Below are 16385 nucleotides of genomic sequence, written 5' to 3'. Positions count from 1 at the left end.
CTCTTCCTCCTTCTCTGTTTGAACAGCCCTGTTACTAGACATTGAGCTTCAGCCAAGTTCCTATTCTCTGCCCCCTCCTCGTTCACCAGTGAAATAGAATTCCTTTGTTTTCAACCCTGGTCACCTCCAAATCTCTCCAACCTCATTTCCTTTCTTAACCAGGGAGGTAGATTTTAATTTATCTTCTGTCTTCTTACCACGCTATTTGCATTCAAGTTGATATCTCTGTTTGAAAGCCTAATGTCATCATCTGATCTGCTGGTTGACTAACTTCATTTTAAATGCAAAAGTTTAAAAAAAAGAAAAAGACAGAAAGCCAAACATATTTCTGGCTTTGGTCAGACTGCTTGGTCTTGGGCATTCAAGCTATAAATACTAGTTTATTCTTCTCTTGAAATATTTTGGGAGAACCCAGCTTGAGGTTTGGCATTTTACTCTAATGAGAAACTCTGTAAGAACAAAATCTTTAGGAATCAAAATTGCAAAGCTATAATGAAGTGAAAAGCTTCACATTGATATTTTGGGACAGTGGTTCTATGTGAACCTCGGAATCATAACTGTAAGTGGCTGGTAACTCAGCAAACCACAATTCCCTGAAGAACTTGGAAGGGAGCTTGAGCAGGGAGCCAGAAAGAGGGGCGTCCTGGGGAGAGGGTAGAGTTGAAAGTAGATTCATGTTCCCTGGAGAATACCTTGAAGTTGTACAGTTTCATTCCTGCAAATCTGCCTGTAACTATGCATCCTCCATTTCCACTGACTTTCATTGTAATCGTGATGCTTTATCTTTCTGGCCGCTCTTCAATGGATCATGAGTCTAACACTGGTGCTTTACATTTTTCAGAAGGTAGTGAGTGATGTAATAAAAAATATAGTTTATCATACAAAAGCATATTTTTCAAACACTAAAAGAAATAAAATTCTGATACATGCAACTGTATGAATAAACCTGGAAAACACGATAGTAAGTGAAAGACACATAAGTTCACATATTGTATTAATGGAAACCATGGAAATGGAAAGTAGACCAGGGATTTTCAGTGCCAGGAGAGGACAAGTGAGAATTGACTGACAGTGTGTGAGGTTTCTTTATGGAATGATAAAAATATTCTGGAATTAGGTGAGTGCACTGCTTTGTGAATATATTACAAACTACTGGTTAAAATGTTGAACTGTATGGTATGCTATCAGTAAGGACATGCAAGTCAAAACTACAATAAGATACCTTATTTTAGTTACACCTCTATTATAGTTACAGGTATAACTTGTAGTTATACCTTACATCTGTGAGAATGGCCCATTTGAAGAAATAAAAACAAAAGCAAAAGACAAAATTAGAAACAAGTGTTGGCATAGAATTGGAGAAAAAGCAACCTTCACATGCTTTTGGTTGAAAGGTAGACTGGTTTAACCTCTATGGACAACAGTATAGAGAGCTCTCAAAATATTAAAAATAGTTAAGGGAGCAACTTGGATGGCCAGTGGTAGACGAATATCAAGCCACCAATTCAAGGAGATACATGCACTCTGTGTTCATTGTAGCACTATTTACAATAACCAAGTTATAGAAACAATGGCGTGCTCAATGAAAGATGAATGGATTAACATGTTGTTTGTGTATGTGTATATTACATATATGTATATGTAGTACATATATTACATATACGTCTATGTAATACACACACATCTATAATGGAATACTACTTAACTATCCAAAAGATGAAATCTCTCCTCATGATAATATGAATGGAACTGGAAGGGATTGTGAGAAGCAAGGTCAGAGTGCGAACAATTACTGGGTGATTTCATTCATTTGTGGCATGTAAAAACAAAACAAGTCAAAGGCACATACAAAACTAAACCAAAACAAACCCTAGAAAGTTTAAGGTACAACTGAGACTACCAGAAAGGGAGAGTAGGCAGTGGGGAACAGCAAGAGGGAAACCAATGGACTGTGGTGGAGGATTAGTGGTGTTTGGGTGGTGGGCATGGTGTGGTAACATAGACCTGAATGTGTGAAATTCTACCCCTAAATCTTCAACAGTGTTTTAAACCTGTGTTACCCCAATAAAAAAGATTCAGTTAAAAGAATTGTGATAATATGAGTAAGTATACACAAAAGAAAAAGAAAACTGCTCTTCTAAAGAGTTTTGGCAAATGTGAATCACCTCCTTCCTTCCGCTCCACAGTTGTGGGCTTGGCAGATTTGTCTGTGCCCCATAGTATCTTCTCTCAATGCTCCTGTGTGAAGACAGAGCTTTTTTCTCAACTTCAAAAGCTAATGAGTGCCTAAGTTCTTGACAGAAGTGAAGAACTCCTTCGTGAATCCAACATTCTTTACCAGAGAAAAATGACCCAAGAGACACCTTATCTAAGGAGATATGTGGGCCACGGGGAATACTCACCTTTCCACAGTAGAAGATATTCTCTCTCTTCACCTTTCCCTCTGCGATCTTCACTCTGATGGCCTCGCCCACTTCGTGCTCATTCTGGTAGACATAAGCCCCATCAAAGTGCTGGTACCCCGCTTCAATGGCCGCCTTCACTGCCGTAGCACAGAGTCCCTTAGGAGTCTGAAATGACAAGAAGGTTGGGGTGGGGCAGAAGAAAATGAGCCTTTCCTTTAGCTTGATCATTCTTAACTAGGTTACTTGGCGCACAGTGACCGCCCTTCCCAGGAGACTCCATCCAACCCAGGTACGCTCACAACTTTGTGACTTTAGACATGTGACTTGATTTGTGTTTTAAAGATTTTTTTTATTTATGCATACAGAACTGGGGTACAGGCCAGAGATGTGGAGGGTGAGAGGATTCACCAGGGACAGAGTGGGGAGCAGAACAGGCAGATCCACTGAAATACACTGCTGAGGGGAGCAGGGGGCGAGACAGGAGAGGTCTGCTGCACCCTGTGGGTCACTCCCTGGCTGGGGATAGAACCCATGCTGCAGTGGCTGGGGGTAAGTGGCTGTGGCTGCTGTGCAGTGACTGCAACTTCAGAGTGCCACATTTGCCAAAACTCTGAGGCATGACCCCTTGCGTCACCAGGGAGGGTGCTTGATTAAGTTTACCAATGATGTGAGCTTTCATGACAGCCATATTAGCGGAGGACACAAGTCCGTAAAATGTTTAAAAATCATTCAACTATTGGGTAACAAATTGAGATACACTTGCAAAATGGAACGTTAATCAACATTGAAGAGGACTGAATACTGACGCACACAGCAATAAGCCAATCAAAAGCATTTTACTGAGTGAAAGGAGCCAGTCCAAAAAGAATAATTTATATTCCATTTCTTTTTTTAAAAGACTTACTTATTTATGCATACAGAACTGGGGTACAGGCCAGAGGTGCAGGGGTGTTGAGAGGCTTTACCAGAGACAGAGTGGGGAGCAGAACAGGCAGATTATGGAAGTACACTGCTGAGGGGAGCAGTGGGCGGGTCAGGAGAGGTCTGCTGTGCCATGTGGGTCACCTCTGGGTGGGGATCCCGCTGCAGTGGCTGGGAAAGCTTGGTAGCACTGAGACTTTAATGCCACCAAGGAGGCCCCCCAACAAATTCTTAACACTTGACATATAAATTAGCCATTTTTCAGGTTGTACATAAATTACTATCGTTTGTTTAGTTATGATGACATTTTAAATATCCACGAGTGTGTCTCATTACATTTTCCTAATGAGTGACAGAAGCCTTGATGAATAGTTTCATCAAGACAATCATCTAGCTTCATCAAATAAAATATTCAGGTCATCTTTTAGGTTGGTGGTGAGAGGAGAGGTTAATCCTATTTGTGGATTGTTATTGACCACTCTATTCAGACTGTAATCTTGTGTGCTATATTTTTAGTGTTCTAACCAAATGCTTGACAAATCAAAGTGGACCTGTGAACTCTGACCTACTGCTATTGATTGGCTGTAGAATGTGTGGGAGAAGTCTCTTGGATTTCTTGTAACTTTATAGCTACAGCCTGGACATAGAAACCCATGTGAGCATATATTGTATTTTCTTTCCCAATTTCTGCTTTAAGTCACCCCTCCAGTGAAGATAAAAGGATATGAAAAAATAAACTGGCACACAGATAGTATCAGAAGATTTATAGCCACAAATATCAAATAGCTTGAGAAAGACACATATTCCAGGAATGTCAGAAACATATCTTTGGTTAATTATTTAACACCATGATTAATAAAGTTTGAACAGAAATGAGAAAAAACAAACAAAAGCGTTAACTGTAAAATGAGATGATATAGATAATAGCAAGTATGGTAAGTGGGAAGAGGCAATTTGGGGCAGAATCCTGAAATGTATGGGGAAAAAAATAAAAGAAATAAGTTCTGCATCATTTTAATGACAGGGGTATGGCTTAATATCAGATGGTCAAGATAATCTCAGAAATAGACATTCTGGGCACCTTCCCTGGTGGCATAACAGGTTACAGTGCAGCACTGTGAAGCTGTCACAGCCACTGCAACACAATTTGCATCCCCGGCCAGGGAAGTGACCCACATGGCGTGGCAGACCTCTCCTGACTGCCCGCTGCTCCCCTCAGCAGTGGACTTCATCGATCTGCCTGTTCTGCTCCCCATTCTGTCTCTGGTGAGTCCTTTCACCCCCTACCTCTCTGGCCTGTACCCCTGTTCTTATATGCAGAAATAAATAAATCTTAAAAAAAATAGACATTTTGCAGGGGAGGATGTAGGAGAAGGCCCAGGACAGGGGAGGGAAGAACACAAGGGACTGTGGGATGGTGCACAGGTGAGCTGGTGGTAGGAATTTCACAGGGGAATCACACATTGTACGGAAATGAAGGATGATGTAATGAATATATTTAAAAAGTCTCAGAAATATCACTGAGATTTAAACACAGTGCTAAAGTAAATATTAGAGCGAGAACCCAGAACAATGCACATGAAGGCATGGACTTTTTTTTTTTTAAGATTTATTTATTTATTCGTACAGAACTGGGTACAGGCCGGAGATGCGGAGGGTGAGAGGCTTCACCAGAGACAGAGCGGGGAGCAGAACAGGCAGATCAATGAAGCACACTGCTGAGGGGAGCAGCGGGCGGGTCAGGAGAGGTCTGCCGCACCAAAGCATGGACTTTATGGACTTTTATTCAAAGATTAACCCATGGGAGGAACCCAGAGAAACCATTTATTATCAAGAAAGTGAGAAAGGTGGGTGTGGAATAGAAATGTTCCAGCCTGAAGTAACGTGGGTGTTGCTTTACTTATTGAAGATTATGGCACAAAAGCAAGTCAGAGCAGGAAAGTCGTCAGTTGTTCAGTGATCATTAAAGATACTTTTCTACAAGCTGGGTGTTTGGTACAGTGTTGTTAAAAATATCCTTGCACAGGAGTATAAGGGACCAGGCGAGAACATAATAGTAATAATAATAAACAGCTATACACCAGAGACATTTTATGGGGGTGGAGTGGGGGATGGGATCAAAAGTGGGGGTGGGGGAGGAAATGCCCTGGACTATGGTGATGGCACAGAGTGATTTGGTGATGGGAAGCCCCCGGGGATTACAACTGAGATGGAAAAATGTACAAAATGATGGAAAAATAAACTATTATATAAAAAAAAAATCCTTGCTCAGATAGCAGGGGCAGCAATGAGGTAAACTACTGTTCTGGACTTAATTCTAATCACCATGGAGAAATTAGCTGGAAACATGGCTGTGCGCAAAGATTTTTTGGTGATGTTTCAAGATAGCACAAGAATTCTATATAAGTTCTGGCAAATTCTTGAAGTATATACATTTTAATACAAATCAGGTAAAATACAATACCACATTTGGAGAATTTAACATGCAAAACTTTGACTCTAAACTGAAGACCTATCTCCGTAAAACAAAGAATCTGTTTCCTGAAATGACCAACAAACCCCTTCTCCTGGTTTAGGAAGGAGAGAGTCCTATGAGGCCTGTGGCTAACTCAAGGACCTCAAGTGCACCTGTCCGCCCTGGCTGAGGTTGTGCGTGGGTGAGCACACTCCCCCGTAAGGCCAACAGACAAGCCAGCAGAGCACAGTACACTCTGTTCTGCGAGCAGCTGCAGCCCCCTACCTTCTTTTTAGCAGAAACTGCAAGAACCCCAGGCCTGGTGCAAACATACACTCCAGCCCTGTGTAGGGTACACTTCCTGTTTTTCTCCACGTACAAGTCATGTCAGACCCTATATATACTCGTGATTGTCCTAAATACAGACTCCGGACTCCGGACTCCAGGCTTCTGTTTCATTTTCTCGGGGCTCTGAGTCTCCTACATTCAGGCGAACGTAGCAGTCAGTGTGCCCCTCGGTGGGATGGCAACAGCAAGAGCCAGATGCCCTCCTGCAGGTGGAAACCATGCCCTACGTGGGCACCTCTGTACAGTGTTCTACCCCCAGCAAGTAGAATGTGTAAGTCTTCAAACCCAGGCAGGGTCATTCAACTGACATCACTGCCTTTGACCCAGAGTTATGATTTCCATCCCTGAATGTTAGACTCTGTGAATCTAAAGGTTCCCGTTCCGAGGGGGAAAGCCAGTCCCTTATTTTAGGAGTTTAACATCTAAGGGAATGAGTTGCCATGCTGCAGAATAAGCGCCCTGTGTATTGGGGGAGGAAGAACTCATCTGTGCTTACACAACAGGGCGGGGCAGGGCAGAGGGACGATGTTTGGCATTGACGTCATTCATCAATAGGCCACTTACTAATGTTGACTGTTTACAGAAAGCACAGCAGGCATGGCCTGAGGAAGGTAGACTAGCCAGAGACTGGAACAACTCAGAGACATAGATCTAGATCAGAATTTCAGGTAAGTCACCTGTGCCAGCAGGTGTGTTGGCTAAAAGTATGGAAAATCTAGAGCGAGGAATATAGGAGGGAGAAAGCACATCTAAGTTGCTGCACAAGGCCAGCTTTTGTGTCAGGAACTGCGTGCATCCCATAAATCTAGCTCTTTTATATTTTCTTCCTTCCAGCAAAGAAACCACATAGGGATGATTCGTTTCTGGGGGAGGGGGGCAGTGTTCGTGTCGATAGCCAATAGGTTCAGTTGGCATCAACAGTAGATGCTTGCAGATGTCACGATGTACCCTGCTCATTTCCTCAGCTGCCAGACTGTTGCCTGCTGGTCACTCATAGCGGATTCCCTCTAGGAATAACCCAAAGCCTACTTAGCAAGATCCTATTCTAGAGTTCCCCTGTGGGGTTGATGAGCCACTGCAGTGCAGCTCGGTTCTCTGCGATGCACAGAGAGGCCCGAGAGCACTCTCTAGTAAGCCTCTGATGTGCAGTTCTCCTCAGCCGTTCTTCAGAGTACCCAGCCTCTGTGGATTTTTAAAAAAATTTATTTACTTATGCATGTATGCATACAGAACTGGGGTGCAGGCCAGAGGTGTCGTGGCAGTGAGAGGACTCACCATAGTCAGAGTGGGGAGCAGAACAGGCAGTACACTGCTGACGGGAGCAGCGGGAGGGTCAGGAGAGGTCTGTGGTGCCATGTGGGTCACCTCGGGACAGGTGATCGGACTTGCACTGAAGTGACCATAGCCAGCCTCACAGTGCTGTGCTTTAACCCACTGTGCCACCAGATTTTTATTGACCTATTCAGATTATCATCTTGATCACAAATGTTGGGCTAACATACTTGGGTAAGGAAGGATTTCCTCAACAAACCCCAGAAGGTACTGCTAACTGAGAGTGACAGTGTAGTCACATGAAAACTGAGGCACTCTGTTCATCACAAATGTCACTGAGGGGATCAAGGGACAAGTAGAAGAGGTAGATATCTTGCACCTAGATAGGTCTTTCACAAAGCTATAAGGAACAAAAGACTTGGTAGCCAGCTCTTTTTAAAAGTTCACCCTATCAATAAGGGAAATCCCATAGAACTGTGTAAAGAAGATATTGAAATGGCTATTAGAATAGGAATAACTGGCCAATCTCATCTAGAACAAAGGCCATCCAAATTAAACTGCCATGAGAGATGGCGTCATACCTACCAGAGCTGTGTAAAAAGCTACCAAATGCTGGGGTAAATAAATGTTGGAGAGGGTGCAAATTGTATGTCTACTTTGAATTGATCTATATTGATATCATATACTAAAAAGGAAGATAGTAATAGTCAATGCAAAGTGGTTCTGTCACCTACACCCATGGCATAGAGACACATGCAGGTAAGTCATATGCAAGATGCTGTGTCGTAATAGTCTGTGAAGCCCCAGACTGGAAGTAACACAAATGCCCGCTAATAGCAAATTGGATATGGATGTGCTCTTATAATGAAATATACAGCAATAAAAATGAGGAGAGACATGATGAATATGGGTGAATCTTACAATGCATTATTTAGAAAAAGATGAGACAAAAAAAATGCATCTGTATGTTTCCATTCATATAAAGTCTAACTAAATCTATTCAAGTTTAACTATCATTGCTTAAAAATGCATGTGTAGGGCCCTCCCTGGTGGCGCAGTGGGTTAAAGCACTGCACTGAGACGCTAAAGCCACTTCCACATGAGTTGATCCCCGCCTGCCCAGGAGGTGACCACATGGCGCGGCAGACCTCTCCTGACCCGCCCGCTGCTCCCCTCAGCAGTGTACTTCATCAGTTGGCCTGCTCGGCTCCCCACTCTGTCTCTGGTGAATTCTCTCACTATCCCTGCACCTCTGGCCTATACCCCAGTTCTGTATGCATAAATAAATAATTTTTAAAAATGCATGTGTAAGTTGTGCAATTCCTGGAGTAAAGCACGAAAATAATGGCTGTTAAAAATTAGAAGAATGGGATCCTCCCTGGTGGCGCAACAGGTTAAAGTGCAGCACTATGAAGCACTCTGCAGCCACTGTGACATGAGTTTGATCCCTGGCCAGGAAGCTGACCCACAGGGCACAAAAGACCTCTCTTGATCGGTCCACTTTTCCCCTCAGCAGTGTATTTCAACAGATCTGCCTGTTCTACTCCCCACCCTGTCTCTGGTGAATCCTCTCGCTCCCACACCTCTGGCCTGTACCCAAGTTCTTGTATACATAAGGAAAACTAAATTTTTTTTTAAATATTAGAAGAATGATTGGTGATGGAAAACCCAAGGGGATTGCAACTGAGATGGAAAAATGCACAAAAATATGTAAAAATAAACTTATAAAAAAAATTAGAAGAATGGGAGGGGACCCAGTGGTCTTGGGTAAAGGACTGTGGGTGCTTTGATGATGGGGATGGTATGATAACATACAACTCGGATGGTGTGAACCTAGTCCCCTAATTCCTATACACTTATAAACCAATGTTACCTCAATAAAGAAAAAAACAAACGAAAAAAAAAAAAAAAAACGAGAAGAGCAATTACCTCTTGCTGGAGGGAAGGCTTGGTATGTCCCAATTTTGGATCTGAGTGTTGGTTACACAGAGGTTACGTTTACAATGATTTGTTCCTCAAAGTGCACACTATTTCAAAAAATTAAATATTAAAAAGAGGGAGGAAGAGTAGATGAAAATAAGGCTTAGCTAAATCAAATTGAGTTTTAATCCTTACACCCTGTGTACATGTGATGAAATGTGACAACATGGGATGAAATACCAGTCTTGCTTTACAATGCCATGTGCCCTCATTGGTTCCAGCCAGTTGGTTAGCAAACTTTGCAGAGTCCAGCTCAATGATTTGTAACCTTGGGCCAAGTTACTTCTGTCCTGGGCTTCTGTCTAATAATTTTCCTGATAGCCACTAGCCAAGTTCAAGTCTCTTTTTGCCTGGTTTATAAGAGAAATAATCTTCCTTGACTTCTCTATGCTTTATCTTGTCTTCTTATTTTAATTCTCTTTAATGTTGGAAGGTTAATATTTTTGAAGTATGAACCAAAGCTTTTCTTCCTGGTATCTTCCCTGGTGTCTTCTTAGCATTTTGTGGGAAGTTTTTAGTGGCAAGAGTATGTGTGTATGAGGGCCACAGGTGCTGGAAAAAACTCAAGCTATCTCCTTTTCTAAATGTAAAAGCACACGCCACTGACTGACTATGATGTCTCTGGACAGATATTTATAGAAACTGAATTAATTTCTATCAAAGCAGAAAAAAGGTCTGATCAGCAAACCTCCCGTCTTAGAATTGTCTGGAAGGAACTATAAGGAGCAAGACAGAAGGAAGCTCTCCTGGAATGTAATGTAGACTATTTCATCCCCGCATTGAAGCATCCAGAAAGCTCTCACAGAGGAAGGTCCCGTTCTTTGTGTATTTTATCATTCATGAACATCGTGAGTCTTACCAAATGCAGATTCCGTCTAAATTAACCTGAACCTTCAGGCATAAAAAACCTTTACAAGAAAGATGGGCACAGAGAGAGAGAGAGAAAAGAACATCCCTATACAATAGGAGAGGCAGGACTGTGGACCTCACACAGCCCTAGATAGTGTCCTTCCACTCGGTTCCTATTACCACATGTTTGGAAGGAATCTAAACAGAAACACGATTTTTGGTCGCCTTCCACCAGGCTTCCTCCCACCTCCTCCAGCAGACCAGGCAAGTTAGACTCTGGCCCTGTGCTGCCCTCTAACTTCACTACCAAATATTGAACAGCATCCCAGGCACACATGGGCCAACTGGATCCCTGCCTTTCAGTTCAGGGATCTCTGTAATCCTTTTATCTCTTGCTGTGGAATGACAGGTTTTGAAATGAATCTCAGGTATGACCATCAGAGAAGGCTTAAGTTTAGCACGTGACTCCACCTTCAGGGCCGACTGGGAAATGAAAGCCCCTTGAGCCCTTTTGGTTCAGGGTGAACTCACAGGCCCCCTACCCCCTTATCTCCCCCACCCTCTCTCCCCCTCCCCCAGTAGATGACCAAGAAGCTGGTAGCTGTGCGATGCTCCCTATGGGAGAAACGCCTTTCTCCAAAGTCCTTCTCACCACCTAACCCCTTCCACTGCTCCAAATCCTCAGACATGCTGTGTTTCTCCACATTGGAATTCCTGGTTTGGTCAGGCATATGAGTGCCTTATATTACATAGTAACTGGTGGTATTTCTGAACCCCAAAGTATCAGTGCCTGTATGATGTTCATTTCTAATCCTGTGTCTTTTAGTTCATCTTCTCCAACTGGCATGAAGTGAGTTATTTTCTGAAGTGAGTGACAGCTCTTTGAGGAAGTGAATTGTGGTGACTACTGAATGTCTCTAACCCACGGCATTGAATGCTATCACTAAACACAGAGTAGGCACTTAATCAAACATACAGGGAGGTACATGACTTTGAGCCCTGCTGTTTTCAGGAAATATTTGTATATATCCTTCTGTGTACTTCCAGCATATATGTTCCTAGATATTTTCCTACGCAGAACTAAATCTAGCAAGTCATATTTCAAAATATACAGCTTCATTAACGTAATAGTCATAACAGGAAATAACAGGCATTCAGAGCATAGGATCTGTGTCTGAACTATGTTGATTCAAATTCCCACTTCTGGGCCCTCCCTGGTGGTGCAACGGGTTAAAGTGCATCATTATGAAGCTATCAGCAGCCACTGCAGTGCGAGTTTGATCCCCCAACAGGGAGCTGACCCACATGATGCAGCAGACCTCTCCTGTCTCCCGGCTGCTCCCCTCAGCACTGTATTTCAGTACAGGTCTGCCTTGTTCTGCGCCTTACTCTGTCTCTGGTGAACCCTCTCACACACACCGCCCCCCACCACTGGCCTGTACCCCAGCTCTTGTATGCATAATTAATAAATCTTTTTTAAAAATCCCAAGTCTATTCCTTAACATTATAAGTTTGAAGCACTTTATTTTACCTCTCCACACCTGTTTTCTCACCTGTAAAACATAGTTAAGTGTTATCTTTTTAATGTTGTGAAGATGAAGTCAGAAAACTCACATCACGTGAAGCATTCGAAAGAGTTCCCAGCATGCAATTCAGTGTTCAGGAAACTTGAGCCATCACTGCATCCATTTCCATCTCCATTCCCGCTGCTGCTACATGTACATCTCCTGTTTCAAACTCGCTCTTGAATTTGACAGCATTTGCTGAACACCCATTACCCGCCAGACACTATACAGGGAATGTAGAGCTGAACGGGACACCACATCTTAACAATTTAGTGTGGTAAACGCCACAGTAGAATCAAGCCCAGAGGCTACGTGAACACACAGCAAGGGCAGGTTGTGATCTCAGGAAAGGGGCTTCTAAGGACCCCCCTTGAGCTGGATCCTGAATTTTTAGTAGGAGCTAGCCAGGTGAGAACGTCAGGAGAAAAGGTGTTCCAGGTAGACATCAGCACGTGCATCAGTATGGAGGTGGGAGAGAGGATCCAGAAACTCGGGAAATTGCATTTCACACAGGGAGAGGGCGTAGTGCTGCTGGACAGACAGATCCTAAATGCACCGTGAAAGCCCAACGTGCCAGGTAAGGGGTGACGGCCATGCCCTGACATTACAGGGACCCCTGAAATCATGCAGCAGACGCTGCAGTGAAACGCTGGACCGTGATACAGGGTCAATTACATAACTGCTCCCTTTCTATCGCAAGAAGTTCCAACTTGGTGGGATGATATTCAAGGTGCTCGAAGTCTCAGTGTGTATTTCCAGATCATCTCCACCAGTGATTCCAAATGTCCCTGTGGGTTTGGCTTTTTCTGACAAGGCAGATATTCTGTGCCTCTTCTCTCTAAAATACCCTGTTCTGACTGTTTCTCTTCAAAATTAACTCATACTTAGCTGTACAGGATTCACTCATACAAGAGCACTCAAATGTTAGTAGTATCTCTGTGCCGGCCACTGCTTAATTAACACTTAATGTCCAATTTCAGTGATGAAAATGCAAAAATTTGTAAGTAGAAACTTGCCATGTTTTAATAGGAGCCCAATCTAATCTTCACGTCAAATGTTTTCCTTTACTTCAGAGAGCTATTTATAGTTCCAAGAAAGCATTTGATCATTAATGGTCTGTAACTAGCTTTCATTTGTTATAATTAGTTCTTAAGCAGCCTTTCTCCCCTTTTATAGTTTTAATCCTTAGGCATCAGAGATGCTGCTCCCTTTGTATTTGAAGCCTTCAGAGTTGGTGCTTTATGGATGGCAGTTTCTCACTAAATGATTATTAGAACCAAAAATTTTAATATAAACTTAAAAAACATAAGCCAGCAACTCAGACATTTCAGGTGCCTCAATTCAACCTAATGATCATAGACAGTTTATTTCTGACTCCCAGTAAAGGAAGCTGGAAGATACTATTATCTAATCCAAGGTAATTTTTAATCATAAACTGATTTAATTTAGCTTTTGCTTAAATACATATTGAGTCCTTGAATATTGATTATTATAAAAAAAAGTAATTCAATGAGATCACATCAAAATTAATTACATGCAAAACAAAAAATTCGCTTCTTAAGATTATGCCAAGAATGCTTCCTTAAAACAAATTTTCATCAAAGGAGAAGTCAAAAAGAAAGGATAGAATCAAAACAGACTGTCCAAGAGTATCATACAAAAATATTCCAGATTATCTTCTACGGAAGAGACTTCCAAGAAAAAGGTTAAAGGACCTTCATCTTCAAAGAAGCAAAATTCTGTAACTAGAAATGCTGATGAGGAAGAAAGTACCCCAGGATCTGAGTTTGAGGAGGTTTACGACCAGAGAAAGGGGAAGAGGCATAGGAAGAAGCATTTGATGAGAATGTTCAAGATTTGTTTCTGTGAGCTGGGAGAAAAACCTTCATTCCTTAGTATGGAAGACACTTAGAAATGCTTCACCAGAGTTTTATTTACATGTTCAAGTTTGAATGGTTTGTCTTTGGAAATAAAAATCTAACTGTTCTTATGGGGGAAAAAATCCAAAACCAAAAAAAAAAAAGTCTAGGTTATGATTTAGGAAAGTGTTTGAACACACACATGCAAACACAGAGAAAAGTTACCGATTTGGGTGGTGAGTAGGTACCAAGTCCGATGACAGGAATGCTGTTTCCATCATTGAGCGGTAAGCGGTGATTCGCAGCACTGAGCTCCATCAGGGAGAGCAGGCACGACTTAGGCTCGACTTAGGCTCGGGGAGGGTTTCTGACCATCAAAGATAGTGTCTTCTGGAAAGTTGTCCCCGGGCCTATTTGATCTAAAGGCAGGACAATGGGAGGAGCAGTGGGAGGAGAGAGATTAACAGATCTATTTCTCAATCTGTTTTTTTTTTCCCTAGGTTGTTCTGGAAATCCTAAGTGAGGTTGTTCTTTGAACTTCATCTGAAACATGGAAATCAATAGGCCATTGAGAGCTTATGCTTTTTTTTGTTGTTGTTGTTCAGAATAATCTGAAAGAACAAAAGGAAACAAATGTAGCTTGTTTCTGTCAGTTTGGGTGCTTCTGTTGGCCAGGGGTAGACCTATCTGGAATTCCCTTAAACTGTAAATGAAATTCCTTGCTTGGTATTTAGCTTCAGATGAGATTAGAGCAGTTTTCCAGGACTTCCCTGGAGATACTCACGCAGCAGTGATGTGGTTTTTGGAGTCTGGGGGTTCGGAGTGCGGGGTCCTTGGGTTCACTCTGGGGAAGCTTTCCCCAGAGCTCCCTTTCAGTGGCACTTGGTGAGTTTCTTCATGACACAGAGATGTTCGATATATTTAAGGAGCAGGTTTATTAGATAAGGGACAGAAAAGACACCGAGGGACAGGCTTGCTGAGAGAGACCTGCATGGTCGCAGGCGGGCGACCTTGAGGAGAGCAGCCTCTGCTGAGGGAGGCCAGTGCAGAGAAGCCCCAGGGGTGCAGGTCATGCAGGCAGGAGGCTGCTGCCCTGCGGAGGGGGAGAGGAGGTGGAAAGGAGCACCTGCATTGGCTCAGGTGGGCGGAGGACTGTGGTCTCTGTGGGGGCAGTGCCAGGTTTTATCATCTTTCGGTGGGGAGGGCTCATCTTGGTGAGTGGATGTTTGCTCCTTAATCCTGACATCTTTACCTTCAGGTCTGTGCTCCGACACTCCCCAAAGCTGGCTGATAGCTGGCATCGCTGGATTCGTGTCTGTGTTCGTCCCTTCTACCCCATCTCCTTTTAAGCGACAGGTGCCTGACACTGTCGCATCCCTTCCAGCTTTTCTATTCTTATCCCTCATCAGCAGGACTGGGAAGGGGCCTGAGATTTCAGCACTTCAATTTGGGGAAACATAAGACTAGAGAATAAACGATATGGCAAGGCACCAGCTTTTTACTCCCCAGATTATCTCTCCACCTCCTTGTTCTTGCAGTCTTCCACTATTATTGAAAGATGAAAATCATCCTGGAGTCAAATCAGGTTTAAATTCAGTAGAAAAGAGATGTTCCTTCTTTCATATCTCACGTAGTCACCTGAAGTGAAGTCTTTTTGACTTTTCTTGCCATTCTTGGTTCATGTACCCAACACTGCCTCAATCATATTGCCTTGAGATCATGGAAATTGGAGTAAGGACTGATCTACCTGTATTACAATGATTTTAACTGTGATCTCAAAACTGCTCTGCTAATAGATTTTTAATTAAAAGATAATTTGTGGGACAATTGATATTACAAAAAAACCCCAAAAACATACTTATTAAAGTTTCTTCCAAAGTGATGAAGGATAAGAATAGAAAAACTGGAAAAGACGCTAGAAGGTCAGGAACCCGTCCCATACAAGGAGACGAGGCAGAGGAGACTAACAGAGGCATGAATCCAGCTATAAACACTCTCAGCTGGCCCCCCTCCACAGGGCAGCAACCTCCACCTCCGGACTGCTCCTGACCGGCACCTGCCAGGGCTTCTCTGCGCTGACCTTCCTCAGCCGTTCTCCTCAAGGCCGCCAGCCTGCAGCCACTCAGGCCTCTCTCTTAGCAGGGCAGCTCTTCCTGCTGCCTTTGTCTAGCGAGTGTCTTCTTGCTGTCCCTTTCCTGCTAAACCTTTAAATATAACTAATGTCTCTGTGTTGTGGAGAAACTCAGAACATGCTACCGCAAGGGGAGCTCTGGTGAAACCTTTCCCAGAGTGAACCCAAGGACCCCGCACCCCAAACTCATCTCCAAAAGTGACATCAAAAGAATTGTGTCTGTCATTCTTAAAATGAGAGCTTTGGACCTGGTGACCCTAAAGATAGCTGTGCCCTCGATGGTGAACTTATCCTGAAGTTTGTCTTTAATTAACTTTCTTTCTCTAAAAAAGCCTCACACCTGTCTACACAATTATTTCAATGAGGTTGGGAACATGTGCAGGATTTTCAACATCATTTATAAATTGAGTCAGTGAACACTTATTGTGCGCCTTTGTGTGCTCACACATTGGCTAGTATATTTTTGTTTTTATTGTTATTGGCTTTCTTGGTGTTTACCTCTGTGAATATGTACGTATTTATAAACTAGCATTATATCTGGGGTACTGAAGAGTTCTATAAAGCAGGTAACTCATTCATGCTGTTTCTTTTTTTTTTCCT

General features: G+C 42.9%; 1 protein-coding gene across 2 annotated transcripts in view; it reads right to left on the bottom strand.

The window, feature by feature from the left end:
- AKR1D1 (aldo-keto reductase family 1, member D1) overlaps positions 1-13972 on the bottom strand; it is a 32503-nt gene extending 18531 nt beyond the window's left edge. For both annotated transcript variants that reach the window (XM_004677077.1, XM_004677078.1), the window contains exons 1-2: positions 13880-13972; positions 2403-2570 (exon numbers count right to left, since the gene is read on the bottom strand). In XM_004677077.1, the coding sequence (XP_004677134.1) occupies positions 2403-2570; positions 13880-13972 (261 nt within the window). The remainder of the gene's footprint in view (positions 1-2402; positions 2571-13879) is intronic.
- Positions 13973-16385: the final 2413 nt, after the last annotated feature.

This window comes from Condylura cristata, unplaced genomic scaffold, assembly GCF_000260355.1.
Source record: "Condylura cristata isolate star-nosed mole 26May11 unplaced genomic scaffold, ConCri1.0 scaffold00005, whole genome shotgun sequence".
Taxonomy (NCBI): domain Eukaryota; kingdom Metazoa; phylum Chordata; class Mammalia; order Eulipotyphla; family Talpidae; genus Condylura; species Condylura cristata.
Note: the sequence above shows the minus strand (reverse complement) of the source record. Positions and strands in the feature narration are given on the sequence as shown.